The sequence below is a fragment of the Lissotriton helveticus genome, chromosome 1_1, assembly GCF_964261635.1.
Source record: "Lissotriton helveticus chromosome 1_1, aLisHel1.1, whole genome shotgun sequence".
Classification (NCBI taxonomy): Eukaryota; Metazoa; Chordata; class Amphibia; order Caudata; family Salamandridae; genus Lissotriton; species Lissotriton helveticus.
The window spans coordinates 2,090,291,562-2,090,318,322 of NC_136057.1; the positions used below are offsets into that span (position 1 = coordinate 2,090,291,562).

Below are 26,761 nucleotides of genomic sequence, written 5' to 3' on the forward strand. Positions count from 1 at the left end.
AAGATGGATCTAATCCCACCCTTCACCCCCGGCCACACCTGACATTCCTATGCCAGCCCGCACTAGACCCACATGGCTGGGGCACCGGATGCATTCTCCAGTGGCCCTTATGTCCCCTGCACATAGCAAGGTGGGGGACTTCTGTGACGGCCTATGCTGGGCCCAAAAAAGCAGGCTGCAGTGGAGGCCACTAATCCTGGGAGGAAAGGCCTTCCCTTCCCCAACAGAGTACGCATGGGTAGGCTGCCAGATGCTCGTGGTGACCCTCCCCGTCAAATACCCTCCGGGAGTAAGTAGGCCAGTAGCAGGACACCAGTACATCTGATCCTCAGCAAGAAAACTCAGTGACACAAAGGCCACATCCCTACAGATCTCCAGGGTGAGGCTTATTAGAAATCCCCTGAGTCTGCCGCTCTTGCCTGGGCCATGGGGGATGCTGGTTGAGTCCTGGACATACCACACGTCGGAAGATACCATCAACCAGTCCCCAGAAACACGTGTAGTCCTTGTTCAACCTAGCCTCCACCCCTGCAACCTGTAACAATATTGAGTGGGTCCTGCATCATGGGAAAAGACAAGGGTATGGGTACCCAATCTAAAATGGACAGATACGCAATTCCTTCCTCTGGTGTGACTGGACCCCCAAGAGCACGTCTCTCCCGCAGTTCCCCTTGGAAAATGGAGATCTCGCTACCATCCTGCAGGCCATTCGGTCCTCCCAGGAAAGGGTGGAATCCACAATAGGACGGAGATTAAGGAATTGTTTCTGGAATCCTGGCTCATGTCCTGGATGCCCCCAGATCATCTGTCTCCTTGGCTGCATAAAACAATCTGCAGTGGTGAAGCACAGTCAAACGATTTTAAACCTTGATCCTAATATTACAAGAGACACACCTAATGGGCATTGCCTGTCCTTTCCTATGTAGATTGGCTATGGCAGAGTCTACAACTCTTGTTTGGTGAGGGGCTACAAGGTGTGGCTATTCTTCTCCATTAATCCTTTCCTATAAAAGTGATTAACTGCATTAATGACAACCTAGGCCGCTTGTGGGGATAGATGATGCCTCATAGACCACTACAAACTCCTCAACATGTACGTGCTGCCCTACCTGTCCTCAGCTGCCCTCCATGACAGTCCTCCTTGCGTACCCAATGGGTAGGTCTATCGTTGAAGGGGACTTTAATGCCCCCAGACCATAACAGGGATGCTTCAGGACCCACCCAAATATTTATGCAGCCACCAACCAATTCAATTGAAGACCTGGATAGACGCACTAGGGTTTTATGATATTTGAAGGATTAGACACCCAGTACAGGCAGGCTATACCCATATGTCAGCCGCCCAATCTCGCAATGATATTGATCTACTCTTACTCCCTGCAGAAAACTATCTACAGGTTCTAGCCACCAAAATTCTCTGACGTTGCATATCTGGCCACTCACTCTTCAGTATTGCCTACCATACTCAGGCTCCATACCTCTATGACACCTAAATGGGCACAGACTGGGCACAGACTTATAATGTACGGACTTCCTGGCTACAGAGATTACTGCTTACTTTGACACTTAACAGAATTCTGTGTATTCTTCCGCCATACTCCGGGAGGCGGTTAAGACCACCATATGAGGACAATGAAATCCTGTCAGATGTTGCGATGGTGCAAAAAGACAAGTGATCACAGAGCTGGAAAACCAAATCCTCCGAATGGAGAGACGTGCCATGACTGAGGACTCAGATATGTCTCATTGGAAACTAGCACATATGAGAGACTCATTATGACAATTGACCCAGTAGGAAGCCTGCCGGTGCTGGAGGGCAAAAACACAGAGTGTATACGAATATGGCAGCAAAAATGGGAAACTACTCTACTGGATGGCCACCAGGGACTAGCGTCCCGGGTGGTTCCCACAATGCAAGTGACCCAATGTAGACTGGTCTGCACCTCAATGGAAATAGTGCACACTTTTGCATCCTATTAACGAGGCTTATATGACCACCATCTCGGTCCCCCAGAGGAACTACATGCCCCATTGGTGGCAGGCATACCCATCCTTATTACTAAGGCGTTGATAGCAGCTCTAGAGCTGCTGTCACTAATGATTATTTAGAGGTAATACTAGCACAAAATACTGCAAAGATCCTGGGACCAGAAGGATTCCCTTCCAAATATTATCAGAAGTATCGAGATATGCTAGACCCACATGTCTTGGAGGAATATCAAGAGACTGTAGATACTGGGGTCTTCCCTGAAAAGTTGGACTCTTTGATCATCGTGGTCATCCCGAAATCTAACAATCCTAAATCCAAAGGTGAAGCCTTCTGCCCCATCTCCCTGGTAAATATAGTACTCAAAATCTTTGCAAAGCTCCTTGCCCTCAGACTTAATTATTTTCTGGACACACTCATTCACCCTGGCAATTGCAGCTAGATGTCGGAGCACAGTACCTGACACTGTATTATATGGACACATCTGGCACTCATCTGTGCCTGGGAAGCCCATGTGCCCGGCTGCTCTTGACTTCATAAAGGCATTTTATTCTCTAGACTGGACCTTCTAAGACAAGGTCCTTAACAGCATGGGCTTTGGCTTTTGCTTCTGCTCATTTGTGTAGCTCCATTTTGTCCACCCGACTTCAGTAGTGCAGGCTAACTGAGTCCTGTATGACCAGTTCCTGATCTGACGAGGAACCCACACAGGAACCTGCTCTCCCTACTGCTTTTCACCCTCACAATTGAACCACTAGCTAGACTGATTCGATGGGACACCCAGATTACAGGCTGGGACTGGGGGAGGGGTTTGAAGACAGGATTGCCCTATACACCAATGATGTCCTGCTCTATTTAACAAACCCCACTAATGGGGACCCTGTTGCATGTTAATGCTAACCCTTTAAGGACAAGCATCAGGACTTCAACTCAATAAAACATAATTCCTCCTTACCCAATAGACAATTCCTGAAAGGAAAATCTATCAATCCAAAGACACCAATTTAAATACTTGGGGGTTATGCTGGCTCTTGAAACAAAACCTCACATGGGGCCTGACCTCAGTCCTTTAGCCAACAACATGAAAACAGCCTGCGACCGTATGTCCACTCCAGGGCATTACGCTCCAATTCCCTACTTTTCCTGGAAACTCCACGATTTAAACGATCTCGTGCAGGAGGAAAAACCTTTGAGGTTTGTGCCACTCAGCGTTGGAACAAGCTCCCGGCAGCCTTACGCACCTGCCAAACAGAATCAGTATTCCGTAAGTCCCCCGAAGACCCACCTCTTCTCCTCTTAAACCTGGCTTCCTGATCCTATGCCCCCTGTTTCCAGAGTTTTCAGCGCCGGGACGCCCCGTTGGGGCAGCTGTGCGCTTTATAAAATACACAAATAAATAAATAAAACAGGCCTCATATGCTGGGTTTCTTTTCACTCAATATACTAAAATGTATCGCCCTATTTAAAATAATGATCCTCTCATTTTCTCTACTCTCTTCAGAACTTGACTTTAAAATTCCCAACAGCTAATTCATGAAACTGACTGCCGATATGCGTTCCAATCTATGGGCCCCCTGCATGTTCATGGCCAAATGCCAATTCTCAACATGTGACCAATGAATGGGGATGGCAGTCATATAACTATACCACCTAGTCACCCACCTATTAGTGATCAATGACTGGATGCGCGGGCGCTGGAACGACCCATCATATAAGGTGATGGGACTGCTATATGGGTACCCGATTCCCCAAACCCTCCCTGACATGCCACAACTGGTGTTTCTTACCTGGAGAACAACATTACACTCAACAGAATGGTCGAGTAGACTGGCCCTCCAGACTGCCCTATGACAGGAGTGCCTCGTCCAGCAAACCTTACACTTGGAGGGGTTCACCAAATGGGACAGTATCAGGATATTTACTCATGGGTACATATGGGGAAAGTGGGGTCTAAGCTCCTTTCAGGAATTACAGACACAGTTCAACCTCTCAAAAACCCAGTTACATAAAGACCTTTAGCTCTGACACGCACAGAATGCAAAACGGAGTTGATGAACCGACCTGAGCATGACCCACTAGACCAATCTCCTGAAGGGGGCTCTTGAAAAGAAGGGGGTTTTCCCAATATATACGGAACCTTATTACTCAATGCTCCCAACCTACTGAGGTAAACGTCCTTAGATGCATGTGGCACTATTCAGTGGGCCCTATTGAAGACATGGATTGGTACAATGTCTGAATGCCCCTCCATGAATTATGGATCTCCTGCCAGCTCCAGATGACCCAAATTAAGTACATTCACATCACGTACCCCATGCTGCAACGCTTATGGCTAGTGGGGTAGTGGGCCAGACACCAACCTCTGCCTGCACCCTCTGCAGCCAAACTGGCACACATTTTGATCACATGACTTGGCTTTGTAGATCCTTATTACTCGTTGTTGGAGAAGGGTGGGCAATACCATGTCCTGAATCCTAGAATATCACACTACCATTACATCAAAGAGTGCTTTACTAAGAGTCCTGGGCGACCTGAGTATCACCAGAGAAAACAAAAAGATGATGGGCATAGCCACTTTAGTGGCAAAAAGAGATTTAGCCCGATTATAGAAGTATCCACATCCATCTACACTAGATAGTGGCACAAAGGGTTGGGCTGGTGCACCCAACAAGACCCCCATCTATGCAGCAAGGGGATGTCCACAAAAACACACCAAGATCAGGACTAAATTGTGGAAATACTGTGGATTGGACCTAGAAATTGTTTCCTGATGCCTAGCACTGATGTTTGTAAAAGGAATGTTGTACATGGCTCGGGTAGCTGGCCTCTTGCCTGTTTTTTAATTTATTGGTTGTGATTGTATAAAAAACCCATTAAAATTGATTATCCAAAAAAGGTATGAGAGGTGATGTGTCAAGGCAAATGGCAGTGTTGCAAGGAATGAGGGTGAGGAGTGATTTATTGCTTGAAAATAGTAAAGAACCTGTAGATTGAGTGTTGGGCTTGGTAATGCAGTATCTGGTGTTCTGAAATGAGATTGGAATGCAGAGAGGGAGGAAATTTATCTGACAGCAAAATAGTACTGCAGTACCTGAAACACAATTTTACAATTCTTGCTTTTAAGGTCTATGCTGAACTACTCTGTACACTTGCTTAATTGTGAGTTGGATTTACGTGACTATACTACACTGCTCTTCCATTGTGCATGAAATCCCCACTGTGTATTGCAATATATCTGTTGTTTATTGAAAAGTACTCTAAAAACATAATTCTGTGATGGTCCTTTACTTGCTAGTTAGAAATTAGTTTCAAAGTAACCAAATGCTATAAATAATTTTAGGTAATGGTTTAATACTGATTCCTGACATAAGAAATGCTACACATTTGTCTCATCTAAATGGGCAGGCTGCACTTTGTATTGGTTAATTAAACAAGCAAAATGCGCATTGTTGTAAAGTATCAAAGTTTACAAAGTCATCTGTTTGTCACATATTTTACAGACTTCTGAATGACCCACCACACATTTTGGAGGGAGCTGCCCACACTCACTGTGTGAGGTGTGCTAAAGTTACTCTACAAAGGAAATTGTTCATTTATGATAATCAGAGGACAGATAGACAGACAGACTTTGATTTCAATCATCTACAATTTTCAATCAGACTCTAAGTATGACTTAGGGTCTGATTTAGTGTTTGGCGGATGCTTTGCTGTGTTACAAATGTGACTGATACCCCATCCACCTTAATTAAAATGCAGTGGATATAACCGACTTGTAATAAGGTGGGCAGTGAAGGAGTAACCAATCCACCAAACTCTACATTAGGCCCCTAGTATATGTTTCTCCTTTTCTCCGAGTGCCTTTAATTCGAAGGATCTCAGAAGTAAAGCGTTGTTGTTCTATTGCTACCCAAGCCAATGATCCAAGAATAAGCCAGCATAATATTCCTAAATGTGGGTCAGCCTTTACCTTTCTCTCTATATACTGTGGCAGAACACATTATCTTATTGTTTACTTTATATATTAATAATCTAGACTCCGCTTTGTGTATAGCCTGTAAAGATATCCCTTGAGTGGGGGAGCGGTTAATCCCAGCACTTTTATATGCAGATGATGCTTTTCTATTAGCGGGCACAGCGATTGTGCTCCTGTAAGTTCCTTTGCAGATTTTATGAGCTCACTGGATTGAAGTGTTAATTTGACTAAATCTCACACTATGATTATGGGCTCCAGACCGCAAAAATTAAAAACTAATTATTGTAAATGAAACAAAATATCTAGGGTGACTACTTTTCCATACTTAGGGGTCTTGTTTGATGACAAGGGCAAATGGGCACCGCAAAAGAAAGCCAAAAGAAACGCTTTAGTAACATCAACAGTAGCGGTTCTTGAAATTGCACACAGGTTTGGGGCTAAGCCGGTTCAAGCCATGTTAAATATATATAGAGCAAAATGTATTGCTATTGCTAATTATGGATCTGCTATACGGGGCTGTGAGGAGGTGGAGTACCTCCAAATAGTGGAGAATACATGCCTTAGAAATTTGTTAGCATTCCCGCAATCAACACCTTCTTATATTATCCATCAGGAATTGGGTATTGGTTTTGTGTCAGATCTGATTGGTGTGGCCCCGTTGCTCAAATGGATGATGATCTGGACCAATCCCGATTTAGAGATGAACCGTGAGATTGTTTGTGACTGTTCATCCCTGGATAGGGCAAACAACTTCACCAAATGAGCTATCAGATAAGGATCTATCTTGGGTCAAGAAACACTTCTTATGTATGGTACAAGCTGAAAGAGATATCAGAGAGTTGATGAAACCTATGGTACGAGCCCATTCACTCCTGAAAACAAACCCAGCAATAGAACCTTATTAAATGAAGTAACAAAGCCGTACCACCGCTTTCTTTTAATAAGGTTTAGATTTATTTATTTGCATTTTTTACTGGCAGAACCACAGGGTGGTGAAGGGTGGAAGATTTTGGTCCCTGCTCCTGTGATATTTTCTCCACCCATGACCCTTTGCACTTTACCATGTATTTCGAATACTATCTGCATATCTGTAAACATTTTTTTGGACCGATTTTTAAAGAGTGGGGATTTTGTGCAGGTAAGGCCTGCCTTACTATATTTACAGATGTTGAATAATGTATGGGAAAATTTTAACATTGTTAGTTTTTTAGTTTCAGCGGTTAGAGAAAGGAAAAAACGAAGCCTCAAGATATGAAATATTTTTTACTTTTTTATAATTATCAGGGGATGAATGCTTAATTGATGTCCTGGGTGTATAAGGTTTACTTTGAAAGGAATTGGCACAAGAATTGTTTTGTATGTTATAAGGATGGGGGTGTTTTTATTCACATATTGTAGGGTGTTTTGGAATATTTGAAATTAATTTTCTCTTTGTGCTTTTGTTGTCTTTAAATTATGATTTTTGTAGTGTCCTTTTATCGTTATAATCAATGAATAAAGGGGCACATGCATCAAGCTAAGCAATTGCGATTCCTTAATAGTTATTATTAAGGAATCACTATTAAGGAATCGCAATTGCCTGTGCATGTGGGTTTCGCCCAAAAAATTGCGATTCCTAAATATTTCCTAATAGCGAATCACAAATTGCGAGTCTTTATTAGGGAATGCTTTCCCATTCATTCCTCTGGGCCTAAAGGATTACAGGAATGAAAAAGAAACCATTCGCAATTTGCGATCACCAAATATGTAATCACAAATTTCGAATGGAATTTTATGGTTGCAAGGGGGCCACAAGGCCACCCTGATGCACCCACCAAATTGGCATGTGTGCAAATGTGGCGGATTGGCATGTGTGCAAATGTGGCGGTCACACATGCCCTAAGGGCATGTGTGTGCGCCACATAGCACTTAGAAAAAGTCAATTTGGTGAATTTTTCTAAGGAATTGTAAATTACCATAAATTTGAAGTTGATGGTAATTTGCGATTCCTTAATGCAAAGTCACATTCTGAGAATGCATCTTACACTGCATTTAGGGAATCGCACATTGTGATTACCTAACTGCATTTGCAAAATGGGTAATCACAAATTTTGCGATAACCTATTTCGTGAATGGCTTTGGGCTTGATGCATCCCAAAAGGTTAATTACCGGTCGCAAAGGGGGCGATTCGTCGAATCGGCCTGTTTGCCATCGTTAATTAGCTTGATTCATGTGCCTCAAAGTGATAATGACTGACATTATCTTAGGTCAGTACCTACATGAATTTGTACACTACTTTAAAATGAGATTCATATTACCTCAGTCTTCTGGCTATCCTCTACAATCCCAGTGTCAAACATATTGTGTTAACAAATACTCACCACATAGGTGGTAGATAAGTGTTTCCTACTCTATGAATGCATACCTACAATGGCCACCTTCTGCTGCAGGTCCACAATGTCACTTTTGTCTTGATTGTGAGATCATGAGCAAATATTGTACTTTTGATTTCTCTTTCAGTGTGTCCAAGCACACTGTGGCAACTATGGGTATCAACACCCACCTCATCCAGGCTGGAATTGAGTTTCATGCCAAGGTTCGTGCAAATGCTCCAATGAAATTCACAGCCAAGATTGACATGAAAGCCAAAAATATCAAGTTTGAGACAGCACCATGCCAGCAGGAGAATGAACTCCTCATAACCAGGTATTCCATCTGTTTATTATTTAAAATATGTACATATTATTAACATGGATTTGTTGAAAATGAACAATTTTTGTTTCCTCATCATTAAAAGTTCTTTTGTAATTATATTTCCTGAGAAATTGATTTGACTGCATTCTATAACTAATGGATTCATGGTTCACGTATACGACTGTCAGGGTTTGTGGCTCGCACAGTGCGATTTTTAGCAACTCGCAATATGCGAGCCACAAAACCTGACGTACAACAGCGTCTCAGACACTGTTTGCGATTCCCAAATGGGTCACAAGGGACCTGCTTCATTAATATTCATGAGGCAGGTCGCAATTTGTTATCCATTGGGAATGGCCGACACTCAGAGGGATGGTGGTCTGCTGGGGTCAGCAGACCATCTTGTCTGTGAATGCTTGTTAAATAAAGCAGTTTTTTGATGCAGCCCGCTTTCCTTAAAGGAAAATGGGATGCATTTCAGAAAAGAAAATTAAAAGATTTCTTTTCATCGTTTCAGAGTGGGCAGTATGCTGTGGAATCACTGCCTGCTCCGAAAAAATATTGGCGTCCCAATTCATAAAGGGGAAGTTGTGCCTTGGGGCCCCCTTCCCGTTTGTGAAAAGCATTCCACCAATCTGAAATGGGCCATTTGCGACCGGTAAAATGCATAATACATCTGGCCCTTAATATGTTCTTTGGTATTGTGATATGTTAAAGTAAGGGTTATTTATTTTCAAAGTTGCTGTAGCTTCGCCTAGCAAGATTGCTGAGGTCAGACATAACTTAAACAATTCTCTAACAAGAGGGCATTTAAGTAGAGTTAATAAAGAACAGATTCCAGTCATTTAGTCCTCAATGTTATCTCTTTGGATACATAGGTCACAATCGTGTCCACTTCTCAACATATTTTCGTTGATCAATAACCAGAGCCGACCTTAGGCTAACTTTATGAACTGGAAACCCTTTATGACACAAACTTTCAAGAACATTGTGTTGCATTGCCCATCTGGTAAATTATCAAAGTTCTGGGCATCCCTTTTTAGTAAGACAAAAGGACTGACATACAGTAAAAACATCTTTGGGACAAAATGGTCTAACCAGTTGCTGTGTCTCATGAAATGCTCCCTTCGTTTAAAAGATAAATGAAAAAACACCACCCAGCTACAATTTGATTTTATGAAGGCATGGGCATGCAGTCTTGGCTTCAATGAGAATCCATGAGGCCAATTGTACTAGGTGTGAATGCTCTTAACTGAAAATGCGGAATCATTCCTAATAAGCAGACAACCATTCTCCCTACGGAAAGGTACAGAGAGTTGGTGTAGTATTCAAAGATAGCCTTTCGCTCTATTACCCTAATCCTCCCACAGCAAATACTCCAGCAAACACTCCACAGTCTCTGTTGTGTTTTTACATACCAAACATCCCCCTTTACCATTATATTTAGGCGTATATATGTCAAGAATAAAAGTTTTGTTGCTTCAGAAAACCACGTACCTGAGTTTATTGGAATGGAGAAGGAAAATATAAAGAGTTACAATAAGTATAGTGCACTGGAGTATTGGGTTTTGTAGGAAGTGTCATCCATTTTGTTCCCCCCCCCTCACCCACTCCACAGAAAATGGACCTGATTGGCTTTTGCTTAGCAGCTGTACAACTAAAACTAAATTTACACGGTCAGGTTAGACCTTGATAACTAAACATTACAGTGAGTCATTAATCACATATATTGTCAGCTGAGTTTCAGAGCACTGCCCGGAGCTGGCCATGGATAATAAAACCTAGCTTTACCTACATTCTGGCTGGAACTTACATATTAGACTCAACTTCACCCTAACGAGTACTGTGTCTAATTGATGAGGTATTTATAAAATATATGCCACTTGTCGCTATCAAAATAAATTTGAAAAGCTACTATATATGCAAATACAAGGCAGTATCTGGTATACAAAAAGCAAACTGTAGTGATGAGATGGTATGGGGCAATGTCCTTCACCATGAGTGTGTTGAAAGGCCATAAGGATTTTATTAGCAAACCATGAAACAGATGTAAGAGCTATGAGATAAGCCCTAAAATATTTGCAGCCATCACCAATTCACAGACAGCCTAAATAGCTACCATTTAAGGCTCAGATAAAGTTAAATGCAGCAATCTTGAGGGATAAATTGCCACAAGAAATCACAGTCAAGGGTTCAATTGAAACTGTGATTTTTAGCCTGTCACTTCTTTACAGTAAGCAAAAACTCTCCATAACATTATCCCACATCTCCAAAAATCATCCTTAGGGTGAAGTTGATTACTTTCACCAGTTTCTACATTTTCTAACCTTCCTCTCTTAAACCTTCATCGGTTTCATAAAGGCAAGTAGGAGTATAGCTTTAAGGCTGCACATGAGACTATATGGTCTAACATAAACATCGTGTCCTGCATATTATTTACAAAAATGTCAATTTGTTGCAGGTTTTCTATTACTAACTCCAAGAGGCAATATTGTTATAAGGAATTTGTAAGGCAAACTGTTTCAATTGGATGATAATCCGACAATGATATTCTGGTACCACACTTCCTGTTGTAACCCCAGTGTTGTTATGCATGTTTTTAAGCCACAATTAAATGTGTGGCTTTTAGTTAGAATGATCATAAACAACAAACTCTTCAAAAAGAACCCTTCATGGATAATCAACTAGTTTAAGAGAACATAAGCTCTGTGGCTTCAGTACTGGGACAATCTTCTAGGGCATGCCAGATGCACGTTAGTATGTGAATTTAATATTGCTATTATACATGGGAATCTGAGGCATCTGTGGAAATGTTAACAAAACAAAAGATATGCTCATCAGAACATCTGCCATGTGAACACCTTTGTGAGCACACTTCTCCCTCTATTCCTGAAAATTACAAGTGTATCACATTGTGTAAAGCCTATGGGGTACATTTATCAAGCGTTCAAGCAGCGCAACGCAGCAAACCACCTCACTGCACTGTGTTGCGTGAAAGGGAAGAAGTATGCCATATTTAACATTATACAGTGCTTTCCAGTCCTTTTCTTGGGCTAGTGCACAATGTGCTGCATAGCACCTTTGCAGGCACCCTTACACCACGGTGCAAGGGTTCCTGCATTGCAGACAGGATTGATTTTGTGCAGGAAGGTACACCTTCCTGCACAAAAACAAACCTGCTGTGGCAGAATGCAGCACACATAGGCAGAAGAAACAATGAGGAGAAATAAGGACATTTCTCCTTGTTACGCTTCACCTGGCGAGGTGTAGGATTTTGATACATTCCCAGGTCTGATAACTCTGGGAATGCGCCAAAATCAAAGGGTGGATGCTTGGGACACCCACTATCCACCCATGGAACTCCTTCCGGGGGTAGAGTAAAGCAACGCAGCGATCTGCTCTGCATCTCGTGCTACTCTAGATTTATCAAGCCAGGCAGAGCCACGCAAGGTGGCCTTAAGTGGCGTGATAAATCTGTCTTAGTAGTTGCATCGCCCTTGAGCCATCTTGCGTGGCGCAAGGGTTACGCAGGTCAATGATAAATCTGTCCCTAAATGCATAATGTAAACCTCACCTCTGAAACCTCTTGACCATCCCCAGTCCCAGTCCATCTGACAGATTCACAGTATTTCAATTGTGTCCCCAGAGCTCAGGTGTTTGCTGTTACAAGAAATGTAGAAGACCTGGATACAGCAAAGCGAACCCCATTACTGACACAAGGAGCTGTGCCAAACATTCTTAAGAAACATTTTGAGACAACAGGAAAGTCATCAGCAGAGGCTGCGAGCATGATGGTAATGTGACATTTTTTATTTCACATTGAAAAGAGAATCAATTGGTCATTTCAGTAAAGATAATTTAATTCTGTTTATAGTTCAAATGTTGGTTGATGTAAAAGAATAATAAATAAGCAAGGTTTCAAACTTAGTGCTAACTTTGAATCAAATACGTACTTGTCAGATCAGGGCAAAGCAGAATAATGTGTGACCAGATGTGAAACTTACTTAGAAATGAATATGGCTAAAATGCCAAACTTTACCTAATTCAATAAATGGGTTGGATTTTAAAACAAATCTAAGTCAAAGAATAACATGAAAATTAGTTGCAAAAGTTGTATTGTATTCCTTTTGACTTCATGTTCACAAAATAGGGTCTACTTCTTAAGGAGTTCTATTTGCCTGCCTGTGATGGAGAGCAACAGATAAACAGACAGGCACAAAAGACAGACTCAAAGATCACTAGCTAGCTATATGTACAGGAAGACAGACAAACAGAGAGAGAAAGTAATTAACCAGTATTTGCTACATAGTCACACAATGCACAGACCTAGCAAGATAATCACAATGTGCACTACATATACAAACACTAAAAACACATTTATTAATAATCATTTTTCTATGTTTAAATCAGGAAGTATCGTCTGAACTTTTGTCCAAGAGGTACGCCTACTCCGCAGAAGATAGAGATCACCACTCTGCTGCCAGAAGTACTAATGCATATCAGGCTTGTGCGAAGGCTAAAACCTTTGGCTTCCAAGTCTGCCTCGAGTACAAATCACAAAATGCTGCCTTCCTCAGAAATTCACCTCTGTACAAATTAATTGGAGAGAATGAAGCCAAGCTTATCATAAAACCAGGTACCCCTTCACAACAGTTGAGCAATTTCTTTTTAGTGTTCGGGTGCAGACTGTTGAACATAATTGATATCTGAAGATATATTATAGGTTGTATGAAATAATGTAATTACCCTTGTTGGTTACAGCTCATACAGATGCAGCTATCGAGAAACTGATGCTAGAGGTACAGGCAGGACCAAAAGCAGCATCAAAAATAATCACCATGGTAACTGTGGAGGAGAACGAAGGTGAAGAGCTTGAAGACTCTGTGGTTCAAATGAAGCTGAAGAAGATTCTAGGAATTGATGAAGAATATACGGTAGCTGGCATAATATTATACTAGCCAACTAAAGTAGTTGTTTTTAGACATGATAAATGATGTTAAATGCTTTTCTAAAAATATTAATTTCACTATAACTATAACTATTTTGAGGAACGTTTTGCCAATATCGGACAAATATATTTGCATACTTCTTTATTTTAAATTTGTATTAATTCATAGTGTGTATATCTGTTACACACTTTATTTAATAATCAGAAGAACATCATTTGAAATGACAGTGCATGGTGCATTGTGAAAAATGACTTTGGTCACACCAAACACCTTTTGACAATATATAACTGTCCAAGAAAGTGTTGTTAGACTAATAAAAACTGATGCTATTTTGCAAAGCAACTAAAAGATCTTGTATTCCTATTCTTATTCTGTTTGCAGGTTAGAAATGGAAGCTTGCTTAAAAAAAACAAGAAAAACCAGAGGAAAAACAAACATTCTAAGGAGCATAATCCGAATGTTGCTGAGGTTGCAAAGGCTGGAAAGAAGAACAGTTTATCAAGTTCATCTAGTTCCTCTTCTACCTCCTCTTCCTCCTCCTCCTCCTCCTCCTCCTCCTCATCATCATCATCATCATCATCATCATCATCATCATCATCCAGCAGCCCCTCAAGAAGCATTCAGCAAAAAGATAGCAGAAATGCTAGAAAGAACAAAGGTCAAAGTAGCAGCAGTAGCAGTAGCAGCAGCAGCAGCAGCAGCAACAGTGCCAGTAAGAACAGAAACAAAAAGAGACAAAACAGCAGTAGCAGCAGCAGTAGCAGCAGTAGCAGCAGCAGCAGCAGCAGCAGTAGCAGCAGTAGCAGCAGGAGCAATAGAAGAAAAAGTCTCAGGCGCCATCAAACTTCTCACCATGGAAGCCAACAACAGCATCAACATAATCGCAGGAATCAATGGAGCATTAGCAGTGCAAGCAGCAGCAGCAGCAGCAGCAGCAGTAGCAACGAGTCCCACAGGAAACGGGTAATGTACTCGTTTCATTGTGATATGAATGATAAACTTTTGAAAAGATATAATAAAGTAGTAATTTTCAAGGATGAGTCTATTTATCTGCACCTGAGCTGACTTCATGTGCAGTCCCGATGGGGTTAACCTTGAATAAACACCCAATAGTCATACAGGAGTATAGTCAGAGAAAGAATCTAGTTCACCTAAGAGGATAGAGCAGAGCACAAAGACTGCACTGTATCATCATTCTTCATACAGTTAATTCATTTTGATTATTAGGCATTCTACACTTGTTAATTAGAGGTGTGCATTGTAATGCTTTTGTTCTTAGCTCTCACTTCAGCCTACTATGCTCCAAACACACCCCAACAATCATATCAAAACCCTTGGGCAGAGTATTGTGTCTTACATTGCGTTCTCAGCCATTGTTCACCAGTTAATGCTACTACTCCAATGCTGGATGTGGGGCGACTACACTATTTCTGTACACTTGCTTTAGTTACTACAGTAACACTTTTCTGATTAAAGATTTTTTATTCCTAGTGACATCATTAATTTCCCATATGCCCTAAAATATAGTAGGTGCTTTTAGGTCCAGATAAAATCTGAATGCTGCTTTCAGTTTCACACTCACCCTTCTCCAATATATCTATATGATTGGGCAGCTCAATAGCATGTGTATAAAGGCGCCTCCTGACCAGCATCCTCTCAGGTGATGAGCAGTGGATGACCTGCAATTCTTTCTTTTTACCTGAAGCCTCATGTGGTATACTTAGTGGAGAATCTTCAATTCAATTATTCGAAAATGTGACCTCAGTAATACTTTGCTTAGGTACATCGATGGCTCCTCCCAAGAGCTCTCATTAGTGTTGCCTATGTACTTTCCGTCTTCTTCTTCATGTTCTTTAGATCTGTCTGTGTGTTCATCTTCAGGGGGGCACATGTGTGATTTTACCTCCTTTCCATCCTGCTTTTAAACAATCTGTATGTGTTCAGCAGTGATTCCAGCTGATTACATTGCTGATAATGTATACTGACTTGAGGAAGGTTTTTAATTATACAATAGTAATGCCACACACAAACCACATTTTTTACAGCAATACGGTAGCAACACTACGCAAAAAAAATCACTGTATTGTGAGAACATGTTTAAAAGATATCATTATTTTTTAAGACAGCGACCCTCCGTTAGAGTGTAGGTACAATTGCACAATACCAAATACCGTACGCTGTCGCAAAAGGTGTGTAAACACCGTGCATAATTGGATGTGACAATATATATGAAATCATGATAAAGACTCCCCCTTTAAGCCTTTTAGATGAACTAGAAACTCATTAAATAGAGGCTGTCCAGGTAAAATAAATGAATACAGACTGTCACTCATTCGACTTGATCGCTCCCTCACCTCTAATATAGAAGATCATGGCATCTTATCTGAAGAATGAAAGAATGGATGTGCACCATTTAGGTTTAAGCTAGCAGTAAAGTTGAGTTTTAAACATAAATTTACAAGTATTTCATTTCATGTGAAATATGTTTGGTAATGTGAAATATTAGTGGTATTTCAAGTGATGATCAAGTACATTTTAATGTGATTCATAAAGTGTGAATCTAACTGCAATGCAACAAAACGATGTACAGGAGACAAGATAAAATATATATATAGGTGAGAATTAATAGGGCTTGTTGGAATAAGGTGAAGACGGGGATGGGGAACAAAGTAAATAGGTTTATGAAGCTAATAGTAGAATGAACGGTAAGCATGAGAGATGGGGGACTGATGGAGTGGGGGCACCTTAGATTAAATGGCAGTGGTAATAGTGAAGTGATGGAGTGCTTCTTGGAAAGATGATTCTGCAGCTCCTTCCAGAACTGGAGCAGTGACCTACTGGATTTTATTTGGGATATAGTTCCAACCTTTGGACGCAGAATAAGTGTAGGCTTTTCATCCCTACTCTTTCTTCTTGCAATTCCTCATTTGCAGCTTGGAGACTTTTCAGCTGCATGTTGTTTATGTTTTGCTAGAGGTTCTGTTCTTGGTTGCAGATGTATGGAAAGATGTTGGCAATGACAGTCTTGTAAATGATGCAGCTAGTGTTGAACATGATGCATCAGGCTTGATAATCACTTGTTTGAGCTACATGAATCGAATGTTTAGAGAAAGGGCCGACACTTCATTGTTCCCACCAAACATGTATTTTCTCATATTTTTCTCCTGCAGTCGAACCCTGACATTTATGACCTACGTTTCACCCCAGCATACAGAAGCTCAGTAAGTTGTATTCAACATAATGTGGAGTTAATATTTATGATATATAATACTTGTTTGATTTTCTCGAATTATTTGTAATGAACAGTGATATTTCTGTAATGTTAGCACCATGTTTAATACGTCATAAAAAAACTGAATGTTGGGTTTTACAGTTTTCATGTGGGAATCAAAGCCATTCCTCTAAGTTGAGCACTAAGGGTCAGATGTATGTAGGTATTTTGATGTAACAGAACGGGCCGATTCCCAGAACGAATCGGGTTGTTTGCGACCACAAAAATCCTTTAACATGTACCAAACCCTATTTTGCGATTGGATAAACCTGTTAACGAATCTCAAAATTGGTTTGCGATTTGGTATAAAGAAGGGGCGTGTTAAAGGTTCCCTTCCTAATAGCGACACTCAGTGGTGTGTGTGAATATTTTGTAATGGAAATGCGGTTGCAAAACATTTGGGATCCCTTCCCCTTTGTGAATGTATGCAAAAACGTTTTTTATGAGCAGCAGTGGTCCTAAGGTTAAAGAAAACTTGTCATTTCTGTTTTTGAAATGCAACCAATTTTTCTTTAAGGAAAATGGACTGCATTTAAAAAAACATATTACTTTATTTAAAAGCAAACACAGATATGGTGGTCTGCTGGCCCCATCAGGCCACCATCCCAGTGTTTTAGCGATTCCCAATGGGTTGCACAATGCGACCTACCTCATGAATATTAATGAGGTAAGTCAATTTGTGACCCACATTTATTCCTGCCATACCTCAATCCAATCCATCATTAGCAGGAGGACAGAAAGATGACTAAAATTGTGTTTAACATAAACGCCGAAATACTTGGCTACCACACTCACTGGTAAGGGTTTAGTTAGTCCTACAATCTCTAAGTAGCAGTCAGGCCTGCAATTATATTTTAAAGTTGTTTTTTTAAAGTTATTGATATAACTCTTATGTATGAAACTGCATTTAAACTGTGCATTTTCATAAACTACTTTGTAATAATCCAGAATCCTAAGAAGAGAGCCTCAGGACACAGAGCCTCTTCCCAGTCCAGCTCCAGCTCTTCAAGCAGCAGCAGTAGCAGCGCCTCCAATGCCAGAAGATCTCAGAGGGTAGGTGCCGCATGAATATAGATCAGTATTACATTATTCCCCCCATGTCGGGCATCTTGGGAGGACTCCTTTTCAGATTCTGCAAATTAACAAATTACGTTAAGCCAACACTGAGGAAGTGGAGATGGAACACTCACTTACTTCTGTAAGGGGTGGGTCACAGTATCAGGACTCTGGGTGTCATCCAAACAATTACAATCTGTATTTCTGGGGTGGCCACATTTCTATAAGCAAACACATTTTATAATTAAAAATACCTACAACTCTAAAACACCTTACTTTGAAACAGGTTTTCTATGCAGTAACCCTGCAATTATGGACATTGTACCACTCTACCTCTGATAAACACCTGCTTTCAAACATGTTAATGATATGTTCAAAAGGGTTTTGACAAAAATGAACTTTCAATAAGTTGAATTGCTTCCTGCCATGGTCAAACTACCTTGTGTGACACGAAAACCGATCTGTTTGTTTGGTTGCCATATTCTAATGTGAGCTTTGCAAAAAAGATTTTAGTTTATCTCTATTTTGTCTTGAAAAATATCACATTTGGACTTGCTTCTGTTCAGCATCTGCTGTCTGGCAGATCTTACTTATTACATACCTTTTACTCTGTATATATATGAATCTGCAAGTTGTCAGCCTACATTTAATAAGGCCATGTTGCCTTTTTCATATTATGATTTACAAAATGCATAATCTCGTTTTTCTGAAAGAGCAATACTGTTGGACACTTGTCTTTATTGTGCCCCTGATTGTTAATCAGTTTTCACTCTAATGCATTGCCATAGCCGTTCTCCTGCCTTCTGTTTAACAGGGACATGTTTATACTTATACATTATATTTATATCTCCTACAAAGCGTTTCGGCGCTCTGGCTTTACAGCCATAGAAAACCATCTAAAAAAGTGAACTAGGCATAAGCGTTGTGTAAAGCAAATAAAAGGATACCCGATGTTGCATTATTCGTGTTCTATACACAGTTCACAAGATGTAGGAGTCTTAGGTGGGTCATAGAAACACTGGATGCCGCCCGCTTGTTATCCAGACCATGGATTACTGTTTCGGAGGTATTCCAGACAATATGCTAATGTTCTGTATGTAATCTGTGTTCTAGATGCTGCGTTACTATTTTGTTCTTAATGCAGATAATGCATCAGCTTTCTATACATACTCCAGATTATGCACTGGAGCTCTCTAAGTAATTCTTAAACAAACACAAAATCATGAGTGACAAGTTGATACATCAGTGTCCTGTACAACAGATGACAGTTTAACGATTGTTGACAAACAACATTTGCATCACCCTTCATTCTTCATGACGGGTGTAGGCCAAGAAACCTTGTAATAATTAGTGGCGAAGGCTTAGAAGCCAGGGCTTCCCACAGAAGGTGACAACTTTTGTAAAATTTGTGTAATAGCTGTTTGGAAAGAAGCCAATATGTTTGCTTTGATGGATTGTAGCAGTCCTTAGCTTCATGGATTCTCAGTATTCTGCTGTACATCATATGTGCATTCAGTTGCATTTGCATTGCAAAGTGTACACAAATTGATGAAACACATTGCAAGTCCCAACTATGGAAATCAAAAATGTTTGCACATGGCTTTTCCTTCGAGCAGATTGTCCGACGTTTAACAGAACAAAGGTGTTGTGAAGAGTTTTCAGGCCCTCATTTTAATAGCAGTTTTGCACTTTTGTCACTTGCCTCTAGCCTGCATTTATGGGAGACAACAAGCCCCCAGTGCTGGCTGTTACTGCTCAAGCTGTGAGAAATGACAACAAGAAACAAGGATACCAGGTGATCGTATACGCCGACTACCACGCCTCCAAGCCCCAGATCCAGGCCTATGCAGTGGAAATCGCAGGCTCCAGCAGATGGCGCGCTTGTGCAAATGCAGTCGTTATCAACTCTCATGAAGCACAGGTGAGACAGCCGTATGTAGCCGGGGGGGGGGGGGGGGGGGGGGGGAGGTGGTATGGGGAGAGCTAACGATACAGGGAAAGTAACATCTCCTCTATATTTAATTTATCGGATTTAATATATGACATGTGTTACATTATGATTAGGCCTATCTGAAATGGGGTCAGAATTGCCAGGACTACAAAATTGCTGCAAAGGCTCAAACTGGTCACTTTGGCAGCCAACCGGGCTTGAGGCTGAAGGTGGAGTGGCCCAGAATCCCATCAAAACTAAAGTCGGCTGGAAAATGGTAACACTTCTACATTATGTAGCAATTTACTAATTGTATATATTCATAGAATGCAAGAAATGCTATATTCTGAAGTAGACACTGACAAGTGATTTCCCTTGTGACTTACACATTATCACTATAGTAGTTTTCAATTCAACTTGTATTTAAAAAAATGTTACACAAGAGGGTAAGTCTTAAGAATACACAAAATAAAACTGGGAATTCAAAATGGTATCTGTTGCAGTCCTGCAAAATAGACCAACAAATTGTACATGCTATTCAGTCCAAAGGTTCAATATGTACCCAAATTAAAACACAAATAAACCAGATGCCTAGCCATTTGGTCCATGACGTTAGTCCCCACTAACTGTACTAGCACTGCAGCTTTACCTGTAGGTTATCTTTGAGCTTATTTAGACATTTTTCTCTTGAGCATTTTTTCAATTATCTAAATAAATTGAGGTGGAGCTTTAGGAGAACAGGGGGCATATTTACAAGGAGTTAACGCCATAAGAACATCCTTTTTGCAAAGTGCTGGTGGTGTTAAATCCGCCTTATTTACAGGGTGCAGTTAAGCCACTTAACGTAGCTTAACGCCACCTTGTAAATAATGCCGCTATTCATGCAGCACTTAGCGTGAAATGGATGTGCAATGGGTGTTGCAGCCGCCATTCCGGCGCAACACCCATTGCTTTTTGACGTTGCCCAATATTTACAAGGTATGGGGGAGCGCCAAAGATAAGACCAGGAAATACCTGGTCTTAAGCAGGTGGTACGAGTAAAATTGTTTCATTTCTCCTTGTATTTTGCTCTTTCCACATGTGCTGCATTCTGCAAAACACATGGCTAGAGCAAATCGCCTGTTAAGATTGTTTATGTGCAGGAAGGTGTACCTCAGGTGGCTCTTCTGCTGAACACCACTGAATGGTGGTCCGGGAATCATGGGACCGCAGGTCCATAGTCGGCAGTCATAACAAGCCATTAGGGTGGTGCGACTGCTACGCTTATGTAAAGTCGCATAGTGGACCATCATATATTCAGAACCTTTAATGAAGCCTCTGCACAGCGCAAAAATTCATGCCTGGCAGGGAGTGATTGCTGCATCTGCTGGAATGTCCTCTGCTAGGAGTGTGAAGGCCAGAGCCTCTGATGACCTGGGGGGGTTGGCAGGCCACACACTACACTCTAAAGGAATCCTCAGGAATGATCTAACTCACCAGTGATGGCACTGAATATGTGAGCCGTGCTGAAGGGCTGATGAAATGATTGCCATTAGCTATAATAGTACAGAACATGCACTTGAATGATTGAAGGAAAGACTCCAAGTTGAAATATACAGACTGCAAAATCTCAAATGATCATAAATTACTCCCTACAAATAGATCAACTATTTTTTCATTCCCAACCCAAGCCAAACTCAGCCATTAAGGAGCATAATTAGCTTTTTAAAATGCTACTACAACACAGAGCATTATATTAATGGAAACTTTACCTCCTCAATGTATGCTTCATCTAAATGAGTAAATCAGCATAAAAAAAATAATGTGTTCTCATCTATGCAGGGCTGCACAGTTTGTCCCAGGAGCTGCACTTGTCGCTGGGTTCTCAGAAAAGTTGCAGAAAAATCCCTCTAAGAAAGCAACAGTGGTCCTCTCACTAAGCTCTCCAAGATCCATTGATGCGGTTATGCAGGTTCCAAAGGTAAGTATTACAGACACTGACAGTAACACATTTCTATCTATGTAAAGGGTGGATCCATCAATATGTAATGCCTTTTTATAATTCCTCTGCAGCTCACACTTTATTACAGATCCATTCAGCTTCCAGTTGCGATCCCTGCTGCTCACCCTACACAGATCTCAGCCCTTCAGTCCCCCAGCTGGAATATTTTCACTGAAGCCCCTGAGTACCTGCTGGACAACCTAAGAGGTAAACACTTGCCAGTACTTATATCGAAATATTCCTTTGAACTCTAATGCACAAATATTTTAAGGACACACTTGCTGTTTGTCTGGAATTTAATTCACATCGGAACATAATACACATTTATGTTAAAAACCTTAAAATATAAAATTGCAAAATGTAGAATATATGCATTTTCTCCTATTTATAAATGACTGAGCACAAATCCCAATAAAACCCGCTGCAGCTTCATACTTTAAGTATAATTATTTAAACATATAGGTTTCTAATCTTTTAAACACTCAAATATCCAGCACTCCAATAATATATACTCATACCACGGTCCAGGCATGAGTTTTGAAATTGGCAATAGATACAGGATTTTAATAAGGCCTGTTCTAATCCATGCAACCATGACTTTACATTTGCAAAATAATTGTGTAGCATGAAGAAGAAAATGTGCACTCATTTAGCTGATGTGAGCATTAATAAAATAAGGTTTGCACAAAGATGCACTTGGTGTTGATGATGGGGCAATTGTTTAAACATGGATGCCAGTTAGTAGTGCCAGCAGTTACCCTTGGCTTTACCTTTGGTAACCTTGCTCTCAGGCATCATGAAGTCAGAGGCAGGAATATCACATAGGCTAAGTTCTGACATTTCCGTTCCTTGAATTTCCCCATCAGCAAATAGGAGGCTGTTGAGGAGCTAAGTCTGAGAAGGGGGTCTATTCAGCAACATCAAGCTTTAAAAAAGTGTCCTATCACTTCCAGTACCCAGTGTATTATTGTTAATCAATGCCCTGTTTTTAGAGTTTAAGGTTTTTCCTATGATAAGGTATGATAAGGTATCCAAATATAATTATTTGACTTTTTGTTTAATCTTTCTTAGGTCGCTGCACGGTTTCCAAAGACACAATCACCACCTTCAATGATGTCGCTTTTAACTACTCGATGCCCAGAAGCTGCTACCATGTCCTGGCCCAAGACTGTAGTCCTGATCTGAACTTCCTGGTGATGGTCAAGAAAGTGGAAGAGTCTTCCGAGCAAAAGGCCATCAATGTCAAACTTGGCAGCTAGTGAGTATTTTCATTCTTACAAGCTGATTGTTGAAAAGTGTGTATATGTGATGTTCATCTCTAAAAATAAGTAGAAATGTGTTCCTTGTGTGTGACATGATCATCTAATGATATTTATGATTGAACAGATTGCAGAAGTGGTTGACTCTATGGTTAATAACACGTTGTATGCTATATAGATTTATACTAAGATTATTGTGCTGAGCTATTCAAATATCCATTTCTTCTTTACACAATTGATGGCCTCTGTGGACTTCGATGATGCTTTTAATCTAGCACTGAAATTAACGTGTTTACTTCATAAAAATGTCAGCTCTCATTTTGCACTCCATGATGCATTTGTTCATCAATCTCACACGCAAGATAGCTAGTGCAAGTGAAGTTACATAGGTATCAGTGTGGGGAAATGTGCTATGACATAAGTGTACTTAGTAAGGTTGTATTCCACAATATCACAGAAAGAATTCCCATCGTACAAACATTTTCTTTCCTAACTATTGACAATCAAAATCAAATCAATATCAAAAATCAAAATCCCACTTCCTCATCCTTGAACCGTTAATATCCGTTAATATATATAATGGTATAGTAAATCAATACTTTCTTTCATTTACTTTTCTTCACAATATTTTGTTAGTTGATATGTTGTCCATGATATTTATGCAGGATGACCTTTCAAGCACTATATTCTAATAGTATAACATGCAGGAATTCGCAGAAATGTAATCTCAGAAATTCCTTTTTCGGTGGTCTAGATGTGCCTTTTTACTGCAAGCTCAAGTAATCGATATATCTTTATAAACAGAAGACCCTTACATATGTAGCAAATCTCGTAGGTGAGAATGCAAAAAAATCAACTTGCAGAGATCATAGGTCAATCATGTCAAACTGTCAATGTAGAACCATTCCCACCTTAATATTGAACTAGGATTAGCAATTCAAAATAAGAATAACCAAATCGCTATTTTAGGGAAAATAAGGCAGCATTCAGTTACAAGTCTTGTGAACAACTTTCAGTTACAAGCTTCTGACACTATCTTTCAGTCTGAGGACAAATAGCTCGGGATGAGAACCTAAAGATATGTAAACCAGAATTCCTCCCAGCCAGTGAGCAACAACGATCAACTGACTAGTGTTGCAGAAGGAATATTATTCAATTACCTACTCAGAATGAAAGCCAATGGTCATTTGTGGCATCCCAGCAGAATTAACCCCTGGAAGTTAGCAAATTCTTATCTTGAAAGCCCAACGAAGGGGCTGATTACAATGAATGGGAGACCACAACCACAGACCGGCTGTCGGTGGCGGTCTCTCAGCTATTTTAATCATTAATCAAGTTTACCGCCCGCCACATTTTGATGGCGGGCAGCTGTGTGGAGGTCGGAAAGACCGACTGCCCAGGATCCGATTGGCTCAAGGATTCTGTTGGTCCATTGGAGGTGCTCATAGTCCCCACAATGCCGTAGGGATTACGATGTCCCTTACCCGCCAGCCTTTCTATGGCAGATTACCCACCTCAGCATCGAGTACGATGCTGAGGTTTCTGGCATGGACTGTGGGGGCCATGGAGCTGCGGAGGGTGGTGGGCCCCTTCCCCTCGATCCATGGACAAAGGCTCCTATGGTGCCTCCTATATATCTTTGCACCATGTGGCTGGCACTGCATGGTGCCTGCCACATAGTGCAGGGATATGTGTGGGGTCTCCGATTTATACTGTGGCGAGTGCTGCAGATCCAGAGCACGCTGCAATACAAAAATTGTCAATGTGGCTGCCTCAGTGGCAGTCGCATTATAATTAGCCCTGTGGGACAGCCGCATTGTAGGCGGGCGGTAGACATCGCCGATACGATAGCGGATGGACTGAAGTCTGTCCACCATTGTAATCAGCCTCTATGACACTTTTGTGTATACTCTGCTTTATTCAGAAATGCACCCTATTATACAGTGCTAAATCTTTTGGTGCTAATGCACACAACAGAAATATCTTCTGTACTGAAATATTAGGGAGATAGTAAGGGATTAAAATGTTATGGCTAGTTATGTCATGCTGAGTTATATTGATTTTATTTGTAGAGAACAGATTCACCAAATTATTTTTTCGCTGTGAAATGAGAGAAATTATGCTTGCTGAACGGTAAGTGAAAAATTCAGTTTTACAATGTCAGGTCTGCAGTTCACATGACAAGACTAGTTTCTGCTCAAAGACTGAGGGACACAGGATTCAAAAACCTTGAAGGACATAAAGCAAAATTGTGCCCTCCGGTTCTGGCTTTAAACAGTTTAGGAATACTTAGCCTGTTATCTGAGGAGGAGTTTTGCTTGCGGTCAGGGCAATATCTTACCACTCGCTGAGCTACACATGTATGAGAATAGCTATAAAAGATTTAAAAGTGATGTAGAGTATCTTACAGTGGATCCTTTAGCTAACGATAAACCAGTGCAGCCTTTAAAGCAGACGGTCGGTGGGTGCAAATCCTCAAAATCAGACTTGCAGCTGCATTTTGCACCACTTGCAGTCTCTTCAAGTAAAGATTCTTAAATTTAAAAAAATGAAGAGACCACCGATGTAATAAAAACTGAACAGAGTTAATGAGCTATCAGTTTTGACTCTCAGACTTTCCACTACTGGGAAAGAGGTGAAGAGATCTTTCACTTAAAGAGGCCAAAAAGAGTCCAGCTACAGGTAAGATTTCCCATCAATGACTAAAACCTCAGCTATTTTAGTATTCCGTTTAAGCCTATGTTTCCTATCTAATTCTAAATAAAAAGGCTTTAAAAGCCTTGTGGGAAGAAGAACAATTACCCAATCTAGGAGGAAATGTTAAGTGGCCTGTAAACATATACATTTCTAAACCCATTCTGGGTAAAGCAAGAAGAGTAAATTCTATATTGAACAAGTGAGGGGATAATGTTGATCCCTGTGGTACCCCATGCCAATGTTACTGTTTGATATTGCCTAGTAAGAAAACACTAGATCCAATTAATTTCACTCCCCTCTGAGCCTTCTCTAATGATATGGTTGAGTACGATCATATGATCAACTATATCAAATGCTGCAAATAGGTCCAGGAAGATTGAGGCATTGAAGAGTCTCTGATCCAAGTCCCTTTGTAGGTCATCTAAAATAGATAACAGAACATATTCAGTAATATGTGGTAGGTGAAAGCCAGCGTGTGAGTCATCTAAGAGTTGTGTCTCTTGTAAATGAGTACATAGAATACTTTCCACATATTTTTTGTGGTTTTGGCAATAATTGTGTAAAGTGAAATCGGATGATACGCTTTGTGTCTGATGAGTCACTGACTGTCTTTTTTACTTTGCAACAACAATTCCTTCTTTAAGGGTGATAGGAACTAATCCTTGTTCAAGTGGAGAATTTAATTAAACAGACAAAGGCTCAGGTTTAGTGCTGGGTAATTGATCAACAAGGTTCCAATGAGGTGCCTGGTTTTGCTTTGGCAGTTATAGAGAGTAGGTCTTCCCTAGTCATCTGGACTGAAGAAACATACATTCTCAGAACAGAGGGGTATATTATCAAGGGGTTTTATCTCCGCTTTTTTGGCTTTAAAAGCCAAGAAAGCGGAGATAAAATTATCTCCCTATTACCAAGCTGTCGCTAACACCAGTTAGCGACAGCTAATAGGAGATAGCGACCATCATGGGCCCCACTTTGCATGTCAGT

At 40.7% G+C, this 26,761-nt stretch overlaps 1 protein-coding gene across 1 annotated transcript in view; it reads left to right on the top strand.

Moving 5' to 3' along the window:
- Positions 1-26,761, top strand: part of LOC144756160 (vitellogenin-A2-like) — a 74,268-nt gene that overhangs the window by 40,653 nt on the left and 6,854 nt on the right. Inside the window, exons 20-31 of the mRNA XM_078645743.1 lie at positions 8,461-8,646; positions 12,281-12,428; positions 13,045-13,270; positions 13,396-13,568; positions 13,965-14,546; positions 16,754-16,804; positions 17,803-17,907; positions 19,619-19,831; positions 19,975-20,117; positions 21,662-21,800; positions 21,893-22,028; positions 22,893-23,079. Coding sequence (XP_078501869.1) covers positions 8,461-8,646; positions 12,281-12,428; positions 13,045-13,270; positions 13,396-13,568; positions 13,965-14,546; positions 16,754-16,804; positions 17,803-17,907; positions 19,619-19,831; positions 19,975-20,117; positions 21,662-21,800; positions 21,893-22,028; positions 22,893-23,079 — 2,289 coding nt within the window. The remainder of the gene's footprint in view (positions 1-8,460; positions 8,647-12,280; positions 12,429-13,044; positions 13,271-13,395; positions 13,569-13,964; positions 14,547-16,753; positions 16,805-17,802; positions 17,908-19,618; positions 19,832-19,974; positions 20,118-21,661; positions 21,801-21,892; positions 22,029-22,892; positions 23,080-26,761) is intronic.